We start from the raw sequence: 18,536 nt of genomic DNA on the forward strand, positions 1-18,536 counted from the left end.
AACGTACTATACTGAATCTTCACATGGCATCAAAAATAATTATTTTATTTGTATATTTCTACTTCTTTCTGAATCAATATTGAAACCTAAATAATCAAAATCAAATTGAATTGGAGACCAAAACCATCGAAATAGAAACAAAATGTTCGTAACTCATTCACTCCCAACCATTTTCACTGAAGCAACTCCCTTTGCTCTCGGCCGTTTTGCTGGATTTTGACTTATTTTGCAAAACCCACAGAATATTGTCTCCTCTTGCTATAAAAACATGAAACATTAGAGTTTCTTCTTTCATCGGGAAAAAGTATAGAAGTTTTTGTAATAACTACCATTGCTTTAAGCGACCTTTTCAGGTCAGAGGCTGCATCAAAGCCTTCTGTATGCTCTATCATAAAACAAACAAAACAAAAAGCGTATAAATGTGTCTTTGGGAGCATGATAATATTTACAATAGAACATATTTATACGTTTTTGGGAGCAAATGAGTTAACAATGCCCAGCCCAACAGCTGAGACACTGCCACTGACACTCCACATCCTTACTTTCCATGGTAACAGCTGGTAGGATAGTACGGTGGCTGAGACTGGTCACAGCAAATACAAAACTACAACAACATTAACTCACAACGGAAATGCAAACGCTAAAGCTGGCCACTTCAGGCTCCTGTCGCTTCCCGTCATTGATGACGCCCACCTTACAATGACACAAAGCCTCGAATACATACATGAACTGAGCACCGATTGACACATGTTTACGTTCGTCGATCAGGGTGAGAACATAAGGTCGACATTTTGAATCAGCGTCGGGGGCATTTAATCACTGTGATTGGCTGTTAGCTAACGAATCAGCACACGGGGCAAGAAGAGCAAGTGACAACGCGGATAAACAGTACTCAACTCAACTTTATGGTTTTTCAGGACAGCACACGTGAAAATTTAAGTCCCCAATAAAGGGGATCTGATCATATTTCAGCATGATTTCGGCAAGAAGATTTGTAAAGTTGTTTAAAAAGTCCAGTTTGGCCGACTTCAAAGAAGGTGGCTTCAAAGCTGAGGTCGATGTGGTAAATAGACATCGTTTACATTTATTTTATTTTTTAAATAGACGCCGTTCCTCCACCTCGGCCCGACGTCTATGTGACGTGCCGACGTCTGGGCCAACGCCACAGTGGGTCGGCTTTGGTCACATTTGGTCGACGTCAGAAATGTATACAGAAATCTGGAGTTTACAATGAATTCCTTATTTCTGTCTCAGAAGCAATGGGGCCTTGGCTTAGTAGGTACCAGGTGGCTTGACCTGCCTCTGGTGAATCAAACCCACACACACACCAGCTAAATTGTAGCTTATCATGTTACTCTGAGGATGACAGAAGCAACAATGCCCGTAAATGCTTTGTGGACAAGCAGCTGTGAACATGACACACCATGTATCAGCATACGTTTCCTCCTCCCGCAGAGAAGCACTCAAAGCAAAACCGCTATTATTCCACCATCTGCAAAGTGGAAGCGTGTTTGTTTTTAATTCCGGGAAGCAATCAGCTTTCAAGACACAGCGCGTCTTATTATTGAAGAGTCCATACTGATTATGTGGTTACATTAACATTAACATAAAGCTTGCAGCCACAAAACTAAAACTCAGCTACAATATAAAGTTTTCATTCATTCCCTCAGGGACAACTCTTGCCAGGCATATAACATGACGACCGGCTAACGGTTAGCCAGTGAACAGCCAGTGGCTAACCTGAGTTCACAACAGCCAACTCCACTCATTGACTGGCTCCCATGTCACTCACCAGGCCAGGTCCCACATTATAAAGCCACATACACTCAGATATTTATTATACTATAAGTGTGGAACATGATGATGGCATTTCCGGTTGATACCTGCACCTCACATGCACATTTTGTTGTTTAGTAATGAAAAATCTATTTTCACACAAATACTTGATTATTCAAAGGCAGAATAAATATTCAATAGCTACAGTCTTAAAGTAAGCAATCACTGTCAACCAACAGCGTGAGGAAACCCTGATTGCAAGACTATTGTTCGAGGTATGTGTGCGCTGTCATTAGCTTGCGAAAGGTGTTAAATAATTTGGTTAGAGTCTGAGAGGGAGTTGTTTCATATTTTCTGTCAGGTGCCTATATCTAATGTGATTTTGTGGTGGTCTAATGTACAGTTTATGTAGCTTTATGTATTGGTGAAGCCTACCTTTGATGGCCCATTGGAGTACATCTGAATCATGTTCTCGGCGCCCTGTTTGACCTTGAGCTCGATGTCGTTCTGTCTTTTCAGGGCGGCCAGGCGGCTGCTGCTTGTGCACGTTCGGCTCTCACTGTTTGGAGTATCTGGGGTCACAGGGCATTCTGAGGAGAAAGATACAAAAGGAAGAAATAGGGCCTTATGGCATTTTGCAGAGCACTGCTACAGGATATGACTGCTGCTGGAGTTTGTCACAAATAGACTTGAAACTGAACTCTGCATGTACTATTTTTGGCATGCAGCCATGTTGAGGTTAGCTAAACAATCCGGCAGCCTCGCACGATTACTTTTAAGTTTGCTTCCAGAAAACCTGTCAGGTAGCAACTTCAGGAAGGTCAGTTGAGTATAATTTATTACAGCACTTCATTTGTTCTAAGAACAAAGACAACACTGTTGCAATAACATTAAGATTTGTAACAGAAAACTTCAAAACGTGTCATAAACAATGTCAGCGGGTGAAACGTTTTTAAACAAGCTTTTTTGAATCACAACAGGAACTTTGAACAGACCAAAGCCTGAATGTAATACATCAGAATAAAATACTACTTGAAATTTGTGAACTGAAAAATATCCAAAGGATGCATTTTCACTGTTGTACTTGAAATGGGCATAACAAAAAAACGTTCCCAGATAAAGCAGAACACTTCCTTACACACATGCAAGTTGGCAAGAAAACCGGCCTGAATTCTCCAGACATTTCAGTTTCTGCGTCCATTGTGTCATAGTAGAATTCCTCCCTCCTAAAAAGGAGCCCCCACTCAAAAATTGCTGTTAACTGGTTTCCTCAGTCAAGAAGTAAGAATATCTTGCCTATACTATACTGGACATGTTTAACAGATAATGATAATCTAAATCTGAATCAGCAATGGTGGGAAGGATCTATCTAGACCTGTTTCTATCCAATATTGTCTGAATCTACTGCTTTCTATTATCCCGTCAAATAATCGGATAAAAACAGATTTTTTATCCTCACATTCCATACTGTATATGTGACTTTGAGTGTATGTGGCTTTAAAATGTGTGGTCTGGTGAGTGGTGTGGGAGTCAGCCAATGAGTGTTGTGTTAGTTGCTGTGATGTGAGCTAGGGTTAGCAGTTAGATGCAAGTGTTAGGCAGTCTGCGTGTCAATTGTGGCCATAGCAGCAGGTATACCAAAGCGCTTACGTGTTTACTTTGTGCCTGTTTGTTCAATCATGTGTTTGACAGCGCACAAGTAGATGTCTCGATCCTTGTGCACTTGTGAGGGTAACTAACACTGGTAGGCAATATTACATTCGCTAACATCATTATCTTCTTTTTTTCCAATGACCTTGAAATTTTTCTAAACTAGAGCGTCCAAATTTCAAATGTGTACTCTGGTTTGTCAGTGATTGATTACATCATTTCACTCCAAGCCATGTGATGTATTACCTCCTCATTCACTGTGCTTTCCCGGTGTACAATAAAGTCAGTCAACAATAAATTAGTGTGATGGCAATCTTGAAGATAAATGCCAAAAGCCTATCAAGCAAATACACAAGTGCTGTCCAAATGGTGCTGTTCAAGTTTGGGTAGTTCTCTCTCCCCGAGAGTGGGAGTGGTGATGGGGTCGATTTGGTCAAGGTTGAATCAAGCTGAGAATTCCCTCCTTCTCCTCAATGCAGTTTATCCCCCACTGGGCAGGAGGAGAAGATAGCGAATAGCTGCAGGGATGATGTCACCACTGGACAGCTGACAAGGGCAACCCTCCCATCGGTTTCCGATGGGAACGCAAAGAGAAAGTGGGAAGAAATACTCCCACAACAATGACATCATAGCAACTGCTGTTGACTTGAGTGGTGGGCACCTAATGGCAGTTACATTACATAGTCACATAGAATCATTACACAAGCAAAATACAGTAATTTCTGGACTATAAGCTGCTACTTTTTTCACTTGCATTCGACCCTGCGGCTAATACAAAGTTGCGGCTTATCCATCAGATCACAAGGGGTAGCACTATAAAGGAAGCGCAAGTGCGTCAGGCAGAACAAAACAAATCAAGTGAGCCCAAATACAGCAGGAGAGACGGAACGAAAGGGAGACAATTTGCACCCTCATTATGAAAAAGAAAGTAGCGGGAACCCGGTGCGGTAACATTAACTCTTTGACTGCCAACCATTTTCAGAAAAGAGAACATGTGGGTGCCAGCAGATTTAGAGCATTTTGACTGATCTTTTGTGTTTGGACTATGGAAACACAGATACTACCAAATGAAAGATTGAACTCTCATCTTTCATGGGACAAAAAAGCTTGTTTCTACCTTATTCAGTTTTTCAGTAATCAACAATATAAAATAGGTTAGTTTCACCCAAATGCTCTGTTTTGGACCAACATACGTAGAAATCAAGCTTTTTGTGAAACGATATTATTTCATGCACTATAGTGAATTTGACACCTTATTTTCCCATGAATGATGCCACAAACACTTAAACAGTGCTTTACTTCTGTAAAACACTACCACCAACAATGAAAAAGTGTTTTTTTGATAGCAAAATAAGTTTATTTACATTCAACAGTGTAACAATTTGACAAAATAATTTGGCAAACTATTTACAAATGTGTGCAACTGTGGTACTATTTACAATTGTGTGGATGTTTCAACTACACAGTTTTTCTTTTTGTGTGGTATATTGTGTAACACTCCCCTGCGTGCAAGGGGACGCAGCAGGATTTGCACCACAGATTAGTTACACTGCGATTGCCCCTTCGCGTGCATACCCTACACTTTCTTGCCGGCCTTTTTTTCCGGGGAGTAGCAGGTATATACTGCAGTGTGTGTTTGGCCATGTTGTCATCAAGTCTACTCTCAGGATCATGATACGGTGACCTGGTGTTACGTCTGGCTTCCTCATGTCAGTTCCTATACCGGGTGGTAAGAGATGTTCTGATCCATCTTATCCACTCCATTCACGATGGCATCGTAGTCCAGAACCAGTGTCTTCTCCGTGATCAGACTGTACCCACTCCTCCAATGAATATGCATTGGACTCAGGGTACTCTTCATCGTCCGATTGAACGTCCGCCTGTGCAGAAGTACTCGGTTGTGCACCACGTTTTCCGGCGTTAGCATAGCTAGCCGGTGAGGCTTTACGACGTGTTTCGCTTCCAACTTCGGCGTCAACCTCTGAGTCACCATCATCATCATCAATGTGCTCTTGAAAAAAATGCTCAAGCGTGAGCTGCTTGCAACCGGTCGCCATTTTCGCTTCCTCAGCCATTCTCCCCTCAACACTCTAGCTCCACCTCACGTCTTCTACTACTGACTCCTACCCGATCTTGTCCAAAGAGAGTCATCGCTGCCATCTAGTGCCTATAAATAGTCATTATACTAACTCGATCTGCTTGATACTTTGAGCACAGCTGGCCAAGGCTTTCCTCCACCCGTTTCCCCAAAAAACATAGTTAACGTCTTTTAACGTTTTTGGCGGCACTCATTTGGATTTTACTAAACGTTATTAAATGTTTTTGGGGGTCAAAGAGTTAAAACACCTGCGGCTTACAGTCAGGTGCGGCTTATATGTGTAACAAACTCGGGTATTCCCCAAATTTAGCTAGCGTGGCTTATAGTCAGGTCCGCCTTAGAGTCCAGAAATTACTGTACAGTTAATTTGGGAGAAAAAAAGTTGTTCTCTGTATGCACAAAATACATAGTTATATAATACATACAAGAGATTTTTGTTTTGGCACGTACAAAAAAAATTGTAAGCACAAAATGTCTATAAAATATGCTTGAGCAGGGGTGGGCACTCACGGTCCTGAGTCCGGAGTCCTGCAGGTTTTGGATGTTTCCCTTCTCCAACACAGCTGATATATGATCAGCTCATCAGCAAGCTCTGCATAAGCCTGATAACGATACAGCTTGTGTTGGACGAGGGAAACCTCCAAAACCTGCAGGACCCTGGCGATCGAGGACCGAGTGTGCCCACCCTTGTGCTAGAGCATACAAAAGGCATTGATGCAGCCTCTAAATTAAAGAGAACGCTTGAAGCAATGATAGTTATTACAAAAAACGACCAGCAGGTGGCAGCAGAGGTTAAGAGATCAACCAGGGCCATGTTGCATTTTCCCCAGTGTTTTAAACAGATTTGTGAATATTGATGAAACTTAGCTATATTCTAATGTTAATTGCTGCAAAACAGAAACAGATAGAAAAATACTTTTTTTCTGATAGAAGAAGAGATTATAATCTTTCTTTTGGTAGGTTCCATGTTTTTATAGCAATAGAACAATATTCTGCCTTGCTAAATCAGTCAAAATCCAGTAATACAGCCGGAAGCGAAGGGGATTGCTTCAGGGAAAATGGCTGGAAGTGAACAAGTTGAATTTCCTTTCATTTCAATGTGATAAGATTTCAGATACAAGTATTTTGAGTTCCAAGCCTTGAATTAATTCAACTCCTAAGTCAATGCATGGCTGTAGTGAAAAAGGGGCTGATGTGTAATGGGAAGGCTGATAAGTGACCCTGCATCAGGCCTGAGAGACTTTGTTTGTGATAAGCAGACAGCCCAGCCCACCTCCAGTGTTGTCAGGCAACAAAAGCCACCCATTCGGACTCCTTGCAGAGACACAGACACTGTTTCGGACTAATTTGGAAAAGGCGCTGTTCAAGAGTTGACTTCGTGTCAAGAGGTTGTCCCATGACTGCGGAGCTGAGACGCACTAAATTCCCAGCTCTCCCGTCATTTCACCATGGTCAGCGACATTCCGGTGGTGACGTGTCACACAGAACGAAAGAAAGACCTTGTTCATCAGACAGAGGGTTACAGAGTCAGGCTAAATTTGTTCCCACTCAAGATAACCATTTACTGAGACAACGCTGCTTCCCTCCCCCAAAACACACGGCCCTCCTCGTTTACTTCCCAACGTCAACTGAACCGGGGAATGTCAACACCATCAGGCAGACAAACACCATTCCTTCGCTTCCTTCCATGCCATCGCTCGCTTCATGGGTCCGCCGGTGTAAAGCGACCGCGCTGAACAAACGCCGCAGTTGTGGTTGACCCTTTGGGAGTTTCACTGTTGTTGACAGAAGCACGGGAGCCAGCTTTCAACAGCTTTGGAAGGGAAAAATCGTCATCTCATTGTAACTGTCAGTGGAATGTGGAATGTAACAATGTCAGTCTCTCGAAAGTGAGTCACCTCCACCGACCGACTGGGCCTGTGTACGTGTATGTGCTGATGTTGATACTGGTGTGTTCTGACACAAAGCTGTCAAAATTACTTACTATGTGATACTTGGCGTTCAAGTACCCGGTAATAAGGGACACTTTGTTGCTAATGAAATAACAAAGAAGCCAAACTCTCAAGCAAGAAGATTAGTTGAAGCACATTGTGTGAACTACAAAAACTAAATAGAGCGGTTGAATATGAGCTTCATTCATTATGTGACCACGCTCGTATCTCAAAACATCTCCTATTGAAATTCTATTGAAATTAATGGAAATGCATTTAAAAAAATACAGAATATTTGCAATGCTTTTTAATAAGGAAAATCCCACTCTATAATACTGTATAAAAATACAGACGCTCCCCACCTTACGAACGAGTTACGTTCCGGACGATCGTTCGTAAGGTGAATTTGTTCGTAAGTTGCTTCAGTGCTATATTTTGTATTATAATTTATGTTTAAAGCCTGTATAAGTATATTGAAGGTTTATATAAGTATGTTTAAGGCTTGTACAAGTAACCTGCATTGGTTTGTACTGAAAAAAACTTTTAATAAAATGGAGAGAATACGTACAGTACTGTACTGTACTACGTATGTTAGAGAGAGAGAGCGAAAGACATACACACAGTATGTACATGTACGTAATAAGATAAATAAAATGAAGTTTAACTTACTTTTGGAAGATGTACTCGATGCTTAAGGAGATGATGGAGGAGGAGGTAGAGGAGGATTTTATATCATGAGAGATTCTTCGTCGTCGCTGGAATCGGCTTCAAAAGTTATTTCCTGCTTCATGGGGACCGGCGTTTCTTCCTCCTCCTCCTCGCCACGTTGCTCAGCCTCCAATGAGCTCTCACAGCGCCAATCGTCGGTATTAGCGGCGGAAAGAAGCACTACGCGCAATACAAAATCTAACTTACAGCATTTCTTTCCGAACATTTTTCGTCATACTGTACGCGCAGAAATGTTCGTATGTACCGTTGTTCGTAACTCGAATGTTCGTAAGTAGGGGAGCGTCTGTAGTATTATTTTAAAAGACAATTACACTTATTTTGCTCTGCTGGCCACCCTACAGTCCCTGAGAGAAGTTCTTTCAAACAGAGCTGCTGAACATACCTAAATTTCTACCAAAATTAAATGGGGTAAACCATTCTCACTCACTGATTACCATTTGCACAGAGAGGGGGAATGCTGTTTGCTGAAGTTACCTTGCAGTTCTTCAGGGTCTTTTACCACAATGTGGGCATTGAGCTCCTGTAGCTCCTGGTGAAGCTCCTCCACCTTCTTGTTTGATTTTTTCAGCATGTTGTCGACATAAGCCAGGCTCTTCTTGTCTGTTGTGACCTGAGGACAATTGGCAAGAGTCCAGACATGACAACATCTATCTCATACAATGCACACACTACATATACAGCACTGACAGAAAGTTTGGGATATTGGACTTACTCAAAATTTCAGGATGCACTATGATATGCACTATAACCTTTACAGGTTGAACTTGAGCTGAACACCAAAATCCACAACATCCTTAAATTTCACCCCAAAAAACTGATATCCCTAAGTTACGTCTTGGGAGTAGTGTGTATTTTTGGTTGTGTTTTACAGTATGTAGTTCATACAGACCCCACAGACGGTGAAAGTACCTTGCGCAGATTCTCTGCACCTTCTTTGATCTTAAGCTCCTTTCGGATCTCACGCCGAATCTGCTCCTTGATCTCTTCCAGTTTCTGTTGGACCATGGTGTCTGACAGGTCCAGATTGTTGCCCAGGCCCAGCCGCTCTGACACCAGGTGGCCCCTGGCATCCCCCTACAAGAGGAGAGAAGGAAGGAGATGAGTGACAATAGATAAATAATAGTTTTTGTAATTCAAAATAGTAGCACAGGAGACTGAGAAAAACACACCGCAGCAAACACAACTGAATTGAGACATGATGACAAACAGCAACAATGAAGAAAAAAACATTGTCCCTAGTATATTTACATGTCAGTGTGTGGCTGTTGGCTCCACAAGACTGGAACGCTGGCTGAGAAGGTAGTTACACAGTGAATCCCCGTTTATCGTGGGGATACTTTCCAGTAGTAGGACAAAATATGCAAAAAAGCGAGCCCATATAAATAAATATATTTTAAATAGTTGTATCCCTCCCACAACCTTAAAGTTGTCAAGTCAAAGCTCAACAAATTCCCACTTATTGAAGCTGACTTGTTACAGCATTGCCGTGTTAGCCAGCTCATAGGTGTAAATTTAACAATGAGATGCAGGGATTAGCTTTGGTACTTGGCACAGGGCTCTTTGCCAGACTGACGTACAGCTAAAGCAGCTCCACGTGGAGACAACACACCAGACTATTTGCCTCGGGGGAGGGGGGGGGGATGTTCCCACCATGATCAGTTGTGCCTGGTCGATGCTTTAACACACAACTGCTTTCTCCAAACACTTTCTGAATGTTTTGAGATAGGTTGTTGTGATAAAGCTCAGATCTCTCTGCGCGGCGATGGCTTGAGATTGTTTGCAAACGTAGTGAATGTTGTTTGTTTTTTTTTGTCAGGAAAAAAGAAGAAGAAAGTTTTTGCTTTGCAGAGCTGAAAAGGTGCTCAATAAACATATGCTTAAAAGGAACCCCGACTGTCATGACATGTTTGCTTTACATTATTTATTTGGTTGTTACTAACATAACTATAAGATTCATTTTTCAAAAATCATTTCCAGTTCAATACATTTTGTAGAAACTTTATTTGGACGAATGCCACCATTGTTATTTACATCACAACACATTCAGTGCGTAGTGACGTAGAATGGCGGCTGGCTCTCTTCCGAGCGATGTGAAACGCCTATAAGAAAGCAAGTTTAGCCTTGTAGCGTTCCTAAAGAAACAACATGCGATCGTGAGAGCCACCCTCCCCCACACCGTGCTCTCGTCATTCATCAGACACATACAAGAGTTTTGATCGTCCCTTTAGGAACGTTACGGAGGCTTACCTTGCTTTCTTTATAGGCGTTTCACATTGCTTGGCAGAGAGCCTGCCGCCATTCTACGTCACTAAGCACTGAATGCGTTGCGACGTACGTCCAAATAAAGTTTCTACAAAATGTATTAAACTGTGAATGATTTTTGAAAAATTAATCTCATAGTTATGTTAGTAACAACCAAATGAATAATATAGAGCAAACTTGTCATGACAGTCGGGATTCCTTTTAAAGACATTTTAACAAAGTCAAGAATTTGAGTATGTATTTTTAACAAATTTACGCCAATATTTTTCCCTTTAGTGAAAGTGAGTATCGGCTCCAAATATTGTTATCTGCCTTTTTGACTACTAACAATCGCTCTCAGCCTAAAAAAACAAAACAAAATCGGTCTCGCTCTACGATCGACCTGCATTTTACAAGCCTTCACCTTGGTCACTGAGAAATAGGAAGCCCTTCTGTTCCAGTGTCAGAGGTCATTGTGAAAACAGTGGTGACGTGCTACTAGCCGATCCAAGGCTTATTTTCACTGCTGATTGATTTGATGATCAGCCCTTTTAAGGCTAATCAAAGTAGTGTTGAAAATAGTGGACGGATTACTGTTAATACAGTAGAATACAGTACAATATCTTTTAGAAATTTGGCTACTAACAGGACCCAAATTTCTTTAAATAGGTCATGAATTGCCATCTTATAAACATACAGTTGCTATGACCAGTGGTAAGAAAAATACAGATCATTCATTCATAATTACGCATTTGAAAATGAACAGTAAAACAGACCAGAAAATGAATTAATCATTTTGCAGGAGTTTTAGAAAGTCTGCAATATTTCTAACATTAACACAACTGAAAACAAAAAAAATAATTTGGAATGGTGCCTGTGAGACACGAGCCAGCGTATTTGGCTTGCAAGCAAAAATTTGGGATATGGGCACTGTACGGTGCCAGTGACTTTAACTCACTTCGCAACAAGTGGCAGGTTGGAAAATAGTGAACACTCCCAGTTGAAGTTTACTATCAAACTAAACATAAAACAAAGAATTACACATTTTGTATTTTAAGCTTTGTCTTAGGAAAGTCCACCTAGCTTAATGCTAGCAAACAATGCAAAATGGAATCATGAACAGCCTCTGTGTCGTGGTTTTATAAATCCTTTAAACAACAGATAATTCAATTCAAGAGGTGGCGCAACACATGCACACTGACAGTATAACAATACTCACAGGCATGTGTTCTTTACCCCGGTCAAAATTGGCTACTATAACTGCAGCTTAGAGCGGGGCAATAAATCTATTTTTTTTTAAATTAATTCAAGTGTTTTATTGTGGACGAGTAAAAATATTATGACATCGAGTTTTTTTCCCCCTTTCGTTGCACCGCGCTCGCGGCTTTCGCCCCCGCAGCTTTAGCTCTGCTAGTCGTGTCCTCACACACTCCATATGGGAGGAACTCAACAGCAAACAAACTCCCGCTAAAACCCCCAAAAACAAACAGTTATGACTCCGTGGAGGAGTCATTAACACAAGGAAGCATGTATGACAAGAAAGGGACACAATAAGAGCGATCACCAAAGCGGACATGTTGCACCTCGCTAATAAGACTCGATTACACCACTTGCTGAAAACGGGAGAAGCCAGGTATGTCAACTCATGCTACCCAGCCGCAAGTATATTGCTCAAGTTGCCCCACGTCATTTGTTTAAGGCAGTGGCTATTTTGCCATGACTGGCAACTCAAATGCTAGCGATAGTTTTGCTCTTAACGGCTCCAATTTTGGTCAATCTGCTTAACGCTCATACGCTTCCTTGTTAGTGCGCCCCCTTGTGATGTGATGGATAAGACGCACCTTTGTATTAGCCGCAGGGTCGAATAAAAGTGAAAAAAGTAGCGGCTTATAGTCCAGAAATTACTGTACTCAAAAAGCAATTACAGATGCGTTTGCCAGCATAACAACTTATGATAAGAAGTCCAAACAGCACCGACAAATCACGGATGCAATAACTTTTCCCCTGGCGAAAGACATGGTGCCATTCAACACCGTAACTAAAGAGGGGTTACTGGACAAGCGGTGTAAGAGCCATTTCTGTTAACTTGTTTATTTGTTAAACCTCCCACCACTTGGGGGGGCAGTGGTGCCCATTTACCCTGGCCGTAGACTACTTAATCAGTGGGATGATGAGTCTCAGGTGTAACCAGTGGGAGAAGAAAAACAGTTTTAGAACGTGGCTGGTGGCGTGGTGATCGAGTTGTGTCTGGTCATTATGGACTCACGTTCTCTGTCCAAGTGGAAACAAAATTGAAACAAATTGTAAGTAAAATAAACCAGCATTGTGAAGTCGAAACTGGATTGAGTCTTCGTCATTGAACCCAGCGTCAAAACAACAACCCACAGGTAACCATGGTGACCTGTTTTGATTGGCAAGAGGGTCACTACAAGCGGTATGAAATGCCATCAGACAGACAATGCTGCAAACATGGCGAGGGCAGCTGCCTTAAACGAACGGACCAGGCTGCAGTGCTTCGAGCGCAGGCTGCATCTTGGTAAGTTAATGTATTTATATAATAATAATAGTAATAATAATAATATTGTCTCATCTATGGTCTAAACAAATCTCATTACATTTAAAATAAGACTTATCACCTAAAAAGTAACTTGTTTTTTTTGGACAATTTGCATCTATCATAATGCTAATGATAATAATAATTTAATTAGAAATAAGATAAATATTTGTGGTAAGATGTAGAATTTTTGCATTTGAATAAAACATTAAAGGAGTAGTCCACCCCCAAAATTACTTGTTTCTATTGATTACTCATGCCATGGAGACTTGAGTACAGTACAATAATTTTTGTGTGTGTACAGTGTTCCCTTGTTTCTCGCGGGTGTTACGTTCCAAAAACTACCCACGATAATGGAAATCCGTGCTAATTTTATTTTAATATGTTAATTTGTTTTTGGTATGGTTTTTAGTTTATTATGAATGCTTTCATTCATCATATATTCTTTTTTCATTTAGTCTTTTTTTTCATTTCAAGTATTTTTTTATTTACTTATACTATATATGCTATATATTTTTTGTTATTCTAAATGTTTTTTCGCTCATACTATATTTTTTCATTTATTATATACATTTGAACACCTCACCACACACTTTATACATGCACTTTTCTTGATAGGCGTTAACATTTTCTCACATACTGTATTGTGTCTCTTATTTAAACACAGTAGGCCTATACACTCTCTACGTTCAAACCTTTGTAGATTTTTAAATAATTATAATAATAATAATAATAATAATAACAACAATAAAATATAAATAAACTAATATCCAAAATATTTATTTGAGAAACAAAAATATAACGGCGATCTATCTATTTCCCCCCAAAAATTATTAAAAATAGTAATAAAAAACACACACACACACACACAACAACAACAACAAAACAGCAGTTAAAAATGTCACTCTTAATTTTAACGACGATGATACGAGGCTGAGAAATCCATTTCGATCGGGAGGCTCGGGAGCACATCGAGTAGACAAGCTGGTCCGCAGAGCATACGCAGCCGGTGTAATATGGACAAGCCGGAAATGGAAACAAATCGGTGGAGCGGATCCGCATTGCAAACGCATGCGGTGTAATCTAGGGGTGAGCCATGGGGCGGTGGCGGACACGCGAGCGTTCCAGGGCATGAAATTGGGAAAATGTCGGGCCGCTATCTCCAGGACGCGAAGGCGACGGGCAAGGTCGGAACGCGACGGGCCGTACACCGTTGGAAAGGTCTCGTTGAGACAAATCTGGGGACGCCCGTAGGTCTCAATTATTTTTGATAAGCGATTAGCGTTTAGAGACTGTTAAATGTAAAATAGTAAAAATCCATGGAATTTAACAGTAAATATTCTCAATTTTCTGTAGTCCTCCAGCAAAGCAGAATGATTATCTTTGTGCTGAATCACAATAAAACATTTGCAAACATCTGCTTTTAATTTGGAAAACAATGACCAACATTTTTGCCTGTTTTCTGACATGTTAATGACCAAACCAATAACTGAATCATAATTAATTTGAAATGTCCATTTTTGGGGGGAACAAAGGGATAAAAATGTAACTCTTTTTTTCATCTTCTAACCGATTGATCAATTATCAGCCAAAATAAAACAGACTACAATCGATCATTAAGATAATGGTTAATTGCAGTCTGAAAATCTTCAATATTTTGTGGCTTGAAAGCAACATGAAGTTTAAATGACAGACAGACAACATTCAAAATTGTTTTCAAATCCTTAACCTTACCATAACATCATCAGCTTCAGCCAATTCCATCTCGAGATCGGCTGGCCAAACCATCCCACGCATGTTGTGCTGACAAGTTAAATGGTCATCGAAAGAACCCCACTGAAGTTCTGCCATTTCAAAGAGTGAAGAACACTTTCACTATGAAGTCAAGATCACTGTAGGCAAAGGCTCCATTCAAAGCCACTCTCATTCATTTCACTCCACCAGATTTTCTCCTGCCATCTCATTTTGTCTCTCACACACGCCAGTGACATAAACTGGGGAAGATAAACCGTCTGAGCGGCGACAGCCAAATCCCTATTAGCTTCTCACTCAGTGAGGTCAGAGCAGCCCGGAATGGGACCTAATCTCACTCCAGTGGCTAAAATTAACCCAAGTTAAAAACATAACATTGGCCGTCTATCACGACCTCTCATGCTGGTGTGCTACAGGAGAGGAACAAACATTACAAACAACTATTCAAACTACACCCAGACAATAACAATTCACCCTCCTGATTAGAGCACCGTTCAAATCTGGGCACAGATTCAAATCTCAGCACAAATGAAAGGTGCTTATTCAAAACAAGTAGGAATGAGAGATGGGCACTGGCTGTATTATGAACATTTTTAAAAGGATGGGAAAATTAATACAATAGTACTGAAATTGGGTGTAATTCTCTGCAAATTCTCAGTTTACTATTCATAAAGTAATCCATTTACTAGTGCTGTCAAAGTTAAAAGTGTTAACTGATTAATTAATCACAAAAAAGATTGCATTAATCATGAATTAACGCAGATTAATCGCACTATTAATTTTGACCATAGATTATCCTTAAGCGTGAAAGCGGATGGCAACGTTTAAGGTAGCACAGGTTGTGTTTGAGCAATAAACATAACGACATGCATTAAAGCAAAGCATTTAATAAATGTTTGCGTATCACATTTAGAATATTTGCTCATGTCAAAATATTGGGGTCATATTTTTTCATTTTAAATAATGCAAGTAATTAACTGATTAGAAAAAGAGGAGGATGAGCGTGTGCAAGGGATCAAAAAATGTTGAAGACGTCCTCATAACATTAAATGTCAAAAGAATTAACACATAACCTGGTGCTCTTCAAATTTGGTGGAAAAAATGTTGATAAAAAAGCCTTTTTTGTTAAGTGATTAATCAAACTTCTAAGATGTGATTAATCTGATTTTTAAAAAATAAATCGTTTGACAGCTCTACTATTTACTTTCCCCCGATGAAACATATCCCCAGCTGTTTGCTGACAAACTAACACTTCGCTATTAAATCATGGGCGATATGGAAAAAAACTTCTATCACAATATAGGCTATGTTATCACGATAATGATATACGGCAATATACTTCTAGTTTTTCTATGAAAAAAATTCGACAACACTACGATTTATTTTTTATTTATTTATTTATTTATTTTCTTATTTTATTTCAAAGTGACATTATACACATGTGACAGACATGCTCCACTTTAACGCGGTACCAGCGAGAACTTTGTAAAAAGTGTAATCGATGAGCCGAAAAGAGTACCCAGCATGCTTTGAGGTCGGATTAAAAAAAAAAAAAAGAAGAAAAGGTTATTTAATAATTACGGGTTTATTATTTTAGTTAAGTTTTTCAAAGTAGTAATAGTATTCCTTATTTGCTTTTACCCACCTCGTATTTGATTAATTTTCATTGATTGCAAGCGGTTCAGATAATGGATGGATGTTAGGTTTACTTTGGCACCGTAATCTTGTAATGCATGACGGCTATGTATAATCCACTGCCATGTCCATTTGTTCAGGCTGCCACCTGGTGACAGCTGTGTGAAGCAAACATGCAGAATGAATGCTCTCGTCTGTCAAACAAGCGTTCTATGTCACTTTTGATCATTTTTGCTTTTTGCTGTAAGTGACAAACGACGATGGACACGGTAGGAAGAAAATGACACGATCATTTTTTTTTTTCCAATCGTCTTCACAATAAATATCGTCATATCGCCGCCCAGCACTAGTGAGCGCTGGACCTAAGTGACTTGCGATTTCACCAACTAATGCGAACGGCAAAGTTTTTATATCGCGGGAAAGGGATACTCATGCCAGAGCCCTAGTGTGTCCACAAAATGACAATGAAAACATGAGTAAAACTGAAATTGTGAAAAACATTTAAATGCCGTATGTCCACAATTTAGTACTAGACAGATCTTAGCCTCTGACTTTGTCTTAAACAATTGTCTTCAAACCTCTGTAGTAGGGCTGTCATAAAATAATCTTTTTAGAATCGATTATCCTAATGATTATTCGATCGATTACTCTGGTAATCATGTCAATTAAACCTAAATGGGTCTTCATCCTTGAACTTGACTTGCAATGTGTATTGGAGGGCTTATCACTTCAGTTGTATGTTATCTGTAATCATTTACTTTAATCGTGATTGACACATTGGATGTTTGAGGACAGCAAACCTAGTTTGGTAGAGTATTGAATAGTCATGTCATGATAATTACTATACCAACTTATTATTCAATAAATAAAATTGATTTTTTTCTGGATTTGACAAACTTCCATTAACATGCGTGTTTGTTTCCATATGTTAACAAAATTCGCGTTGCTTCTTTCCCTCTCCTGTTAGTTAACGTGTCGCTGTGGGAGGCAGTACTCGCACACACGCACACAGGCCCAGACTGGGCCATCTGGAGGGGCGGGACAATTCCCGGTGGACCGCTCTATATTTCGGGCCATGAATAGCAGACAGCAGCTCACACATTCATTTTGAAATCAGCCCGTAAATAAAGAGTATCCACGTCATCTTATGTTGACTGTCTCATTGTCAATCAACTGTTACTCCAATCACCCTTACCAGCCATTATAATAATAATAATAATAATAATAATAATAATAATAATAAATCAGATTTTTATAGCGCTTTTCTAGACACTCAAAGACGCTTTACACTGGAATGGATACATTACTCTTGCACTCGCACAGTCACACTGTGGTGGCAGTAAGCTACTTAAGTAGCCACAACTGCCCTGGGGCAGGCTGACGGAAGTGTGGCTGCCAGTGTGCGCCTACGGACCCTCCGACCACCACCAAACATTCGCACCTTCCATACACCAGTGTGAGTAGCACTGGACATATATACAGTATAGCACTGACTGCTTGCCTTTATTACTAAGGGTGTCACCAAGTTACAATCATTTATTACCAAAAGTAGACAAACTTTAATCCAGGAATAGAAACAATAAACAGTATAACTTTATTAAACCTTGTCTGTACAAAAATAACACATAAAAGAGGCAAAACACAATCACCAGTGTTACTAGTAACAGCAACAAAGCATGATGGGAAAGCCTCTCACAATTACCGTTGCGCTCTTCAAGTTAGCGTCAGTGAGTTCAGTAGTGTGCACCAGAAGTGGTGAGAACACATTTCAAAATAAGAGTACTAACAGAAAATACAGTGTTAGCTGCCTTAATCTCGCTGGTTTAAATTCATTTGGTAAGTGTGTCTTGTGAAGTGTAAAATGTTGTATTTGCTTATTGGTTTCTTTTTGTCCTTTTTTTGGGTGCCAATTTTATGTTCACATACTTGTTCAAATAAACAAAGACTGCGCTCTAGTAAGAGCATTCAATTGTAAATTGCATTTTTTTCGAATGCAATATGAATATTGTTGGAGGGAATACTCATCTCTTTTACATTGACACACAAACTGTAAAATTGTGTATGTTCGTTCATTCAAATATGAACTAAAGTGGGCCGGTCTGAGCCCTGAAACTCCAGGGCTAAAAATGACAGCTGTAGTTGTACATAAATGGAATTAGTTCCAAATTAG

The 18,536-nt window shown here is 40.0% G+C and overlaps 1 protein-coding gene across 4 annotated transcripts in view; it reads right to left on the reverse strand.

Moving 5' to 3' along the window:
* The window catches only part of pkn2a (protein kinase N2a), a 36,119-nt gene that overhangs the window by 10,389 nt on the left and 7,194 nt on the right, over nucleotides 1-18,536 (reverse strand). The window contains exons 1-4 of one of the 4 annotated variants that reach the window (XM_077556596.1): nucleotides 14,714-14,948; nucleotides 9,094-9,258; nucleotides 8,659-8,794; nucleotides 2,212-2,366 (exon numbers count right to left, since the gene is read on the reverse strand). In XM_077556596.1, coding sequence (XP_077412722.1) covers nucleotides 2,212-2,366; nucleotides 8,659-8,794; nucleotides 9,094-9,258; nucleotides 14,714-14,830 — 573 coding nt within the window. In that variant the 5' untranslated portion in view covers nucleotides 14,831-14,948. Of the gene's footprint in view, nucleotides 1-2,211; nucleotides 2,367-8,658; nucleotides 8,795-9,093; nucleotides 9,259-14,713; nucleotides 14,949-18,536 lie in introns of those variants that run through there. The other 3 variants (XM_077556597.1, XM_077556598.1, XM_077556599.1) reach the window with 3 other exon arrangements.

The sequence above is a fragment of the Vanacampus margaritifer genome, chromosome 2, assembly GCF_051991255.1.
Source record: "Vanacampus margaritifer isolate UIUO_Vmar chromosome 2, RoL_Vmar_1.0, whole genome shotgun sequence".
In the NCBI taxonomy this organism is placed as follows: Eukaryota; Metazoa; Chordata; class Actinopteri; order Syngnathiformes; family Syngnathidae; genus Vanacampus; species Vanacampus margaritifer.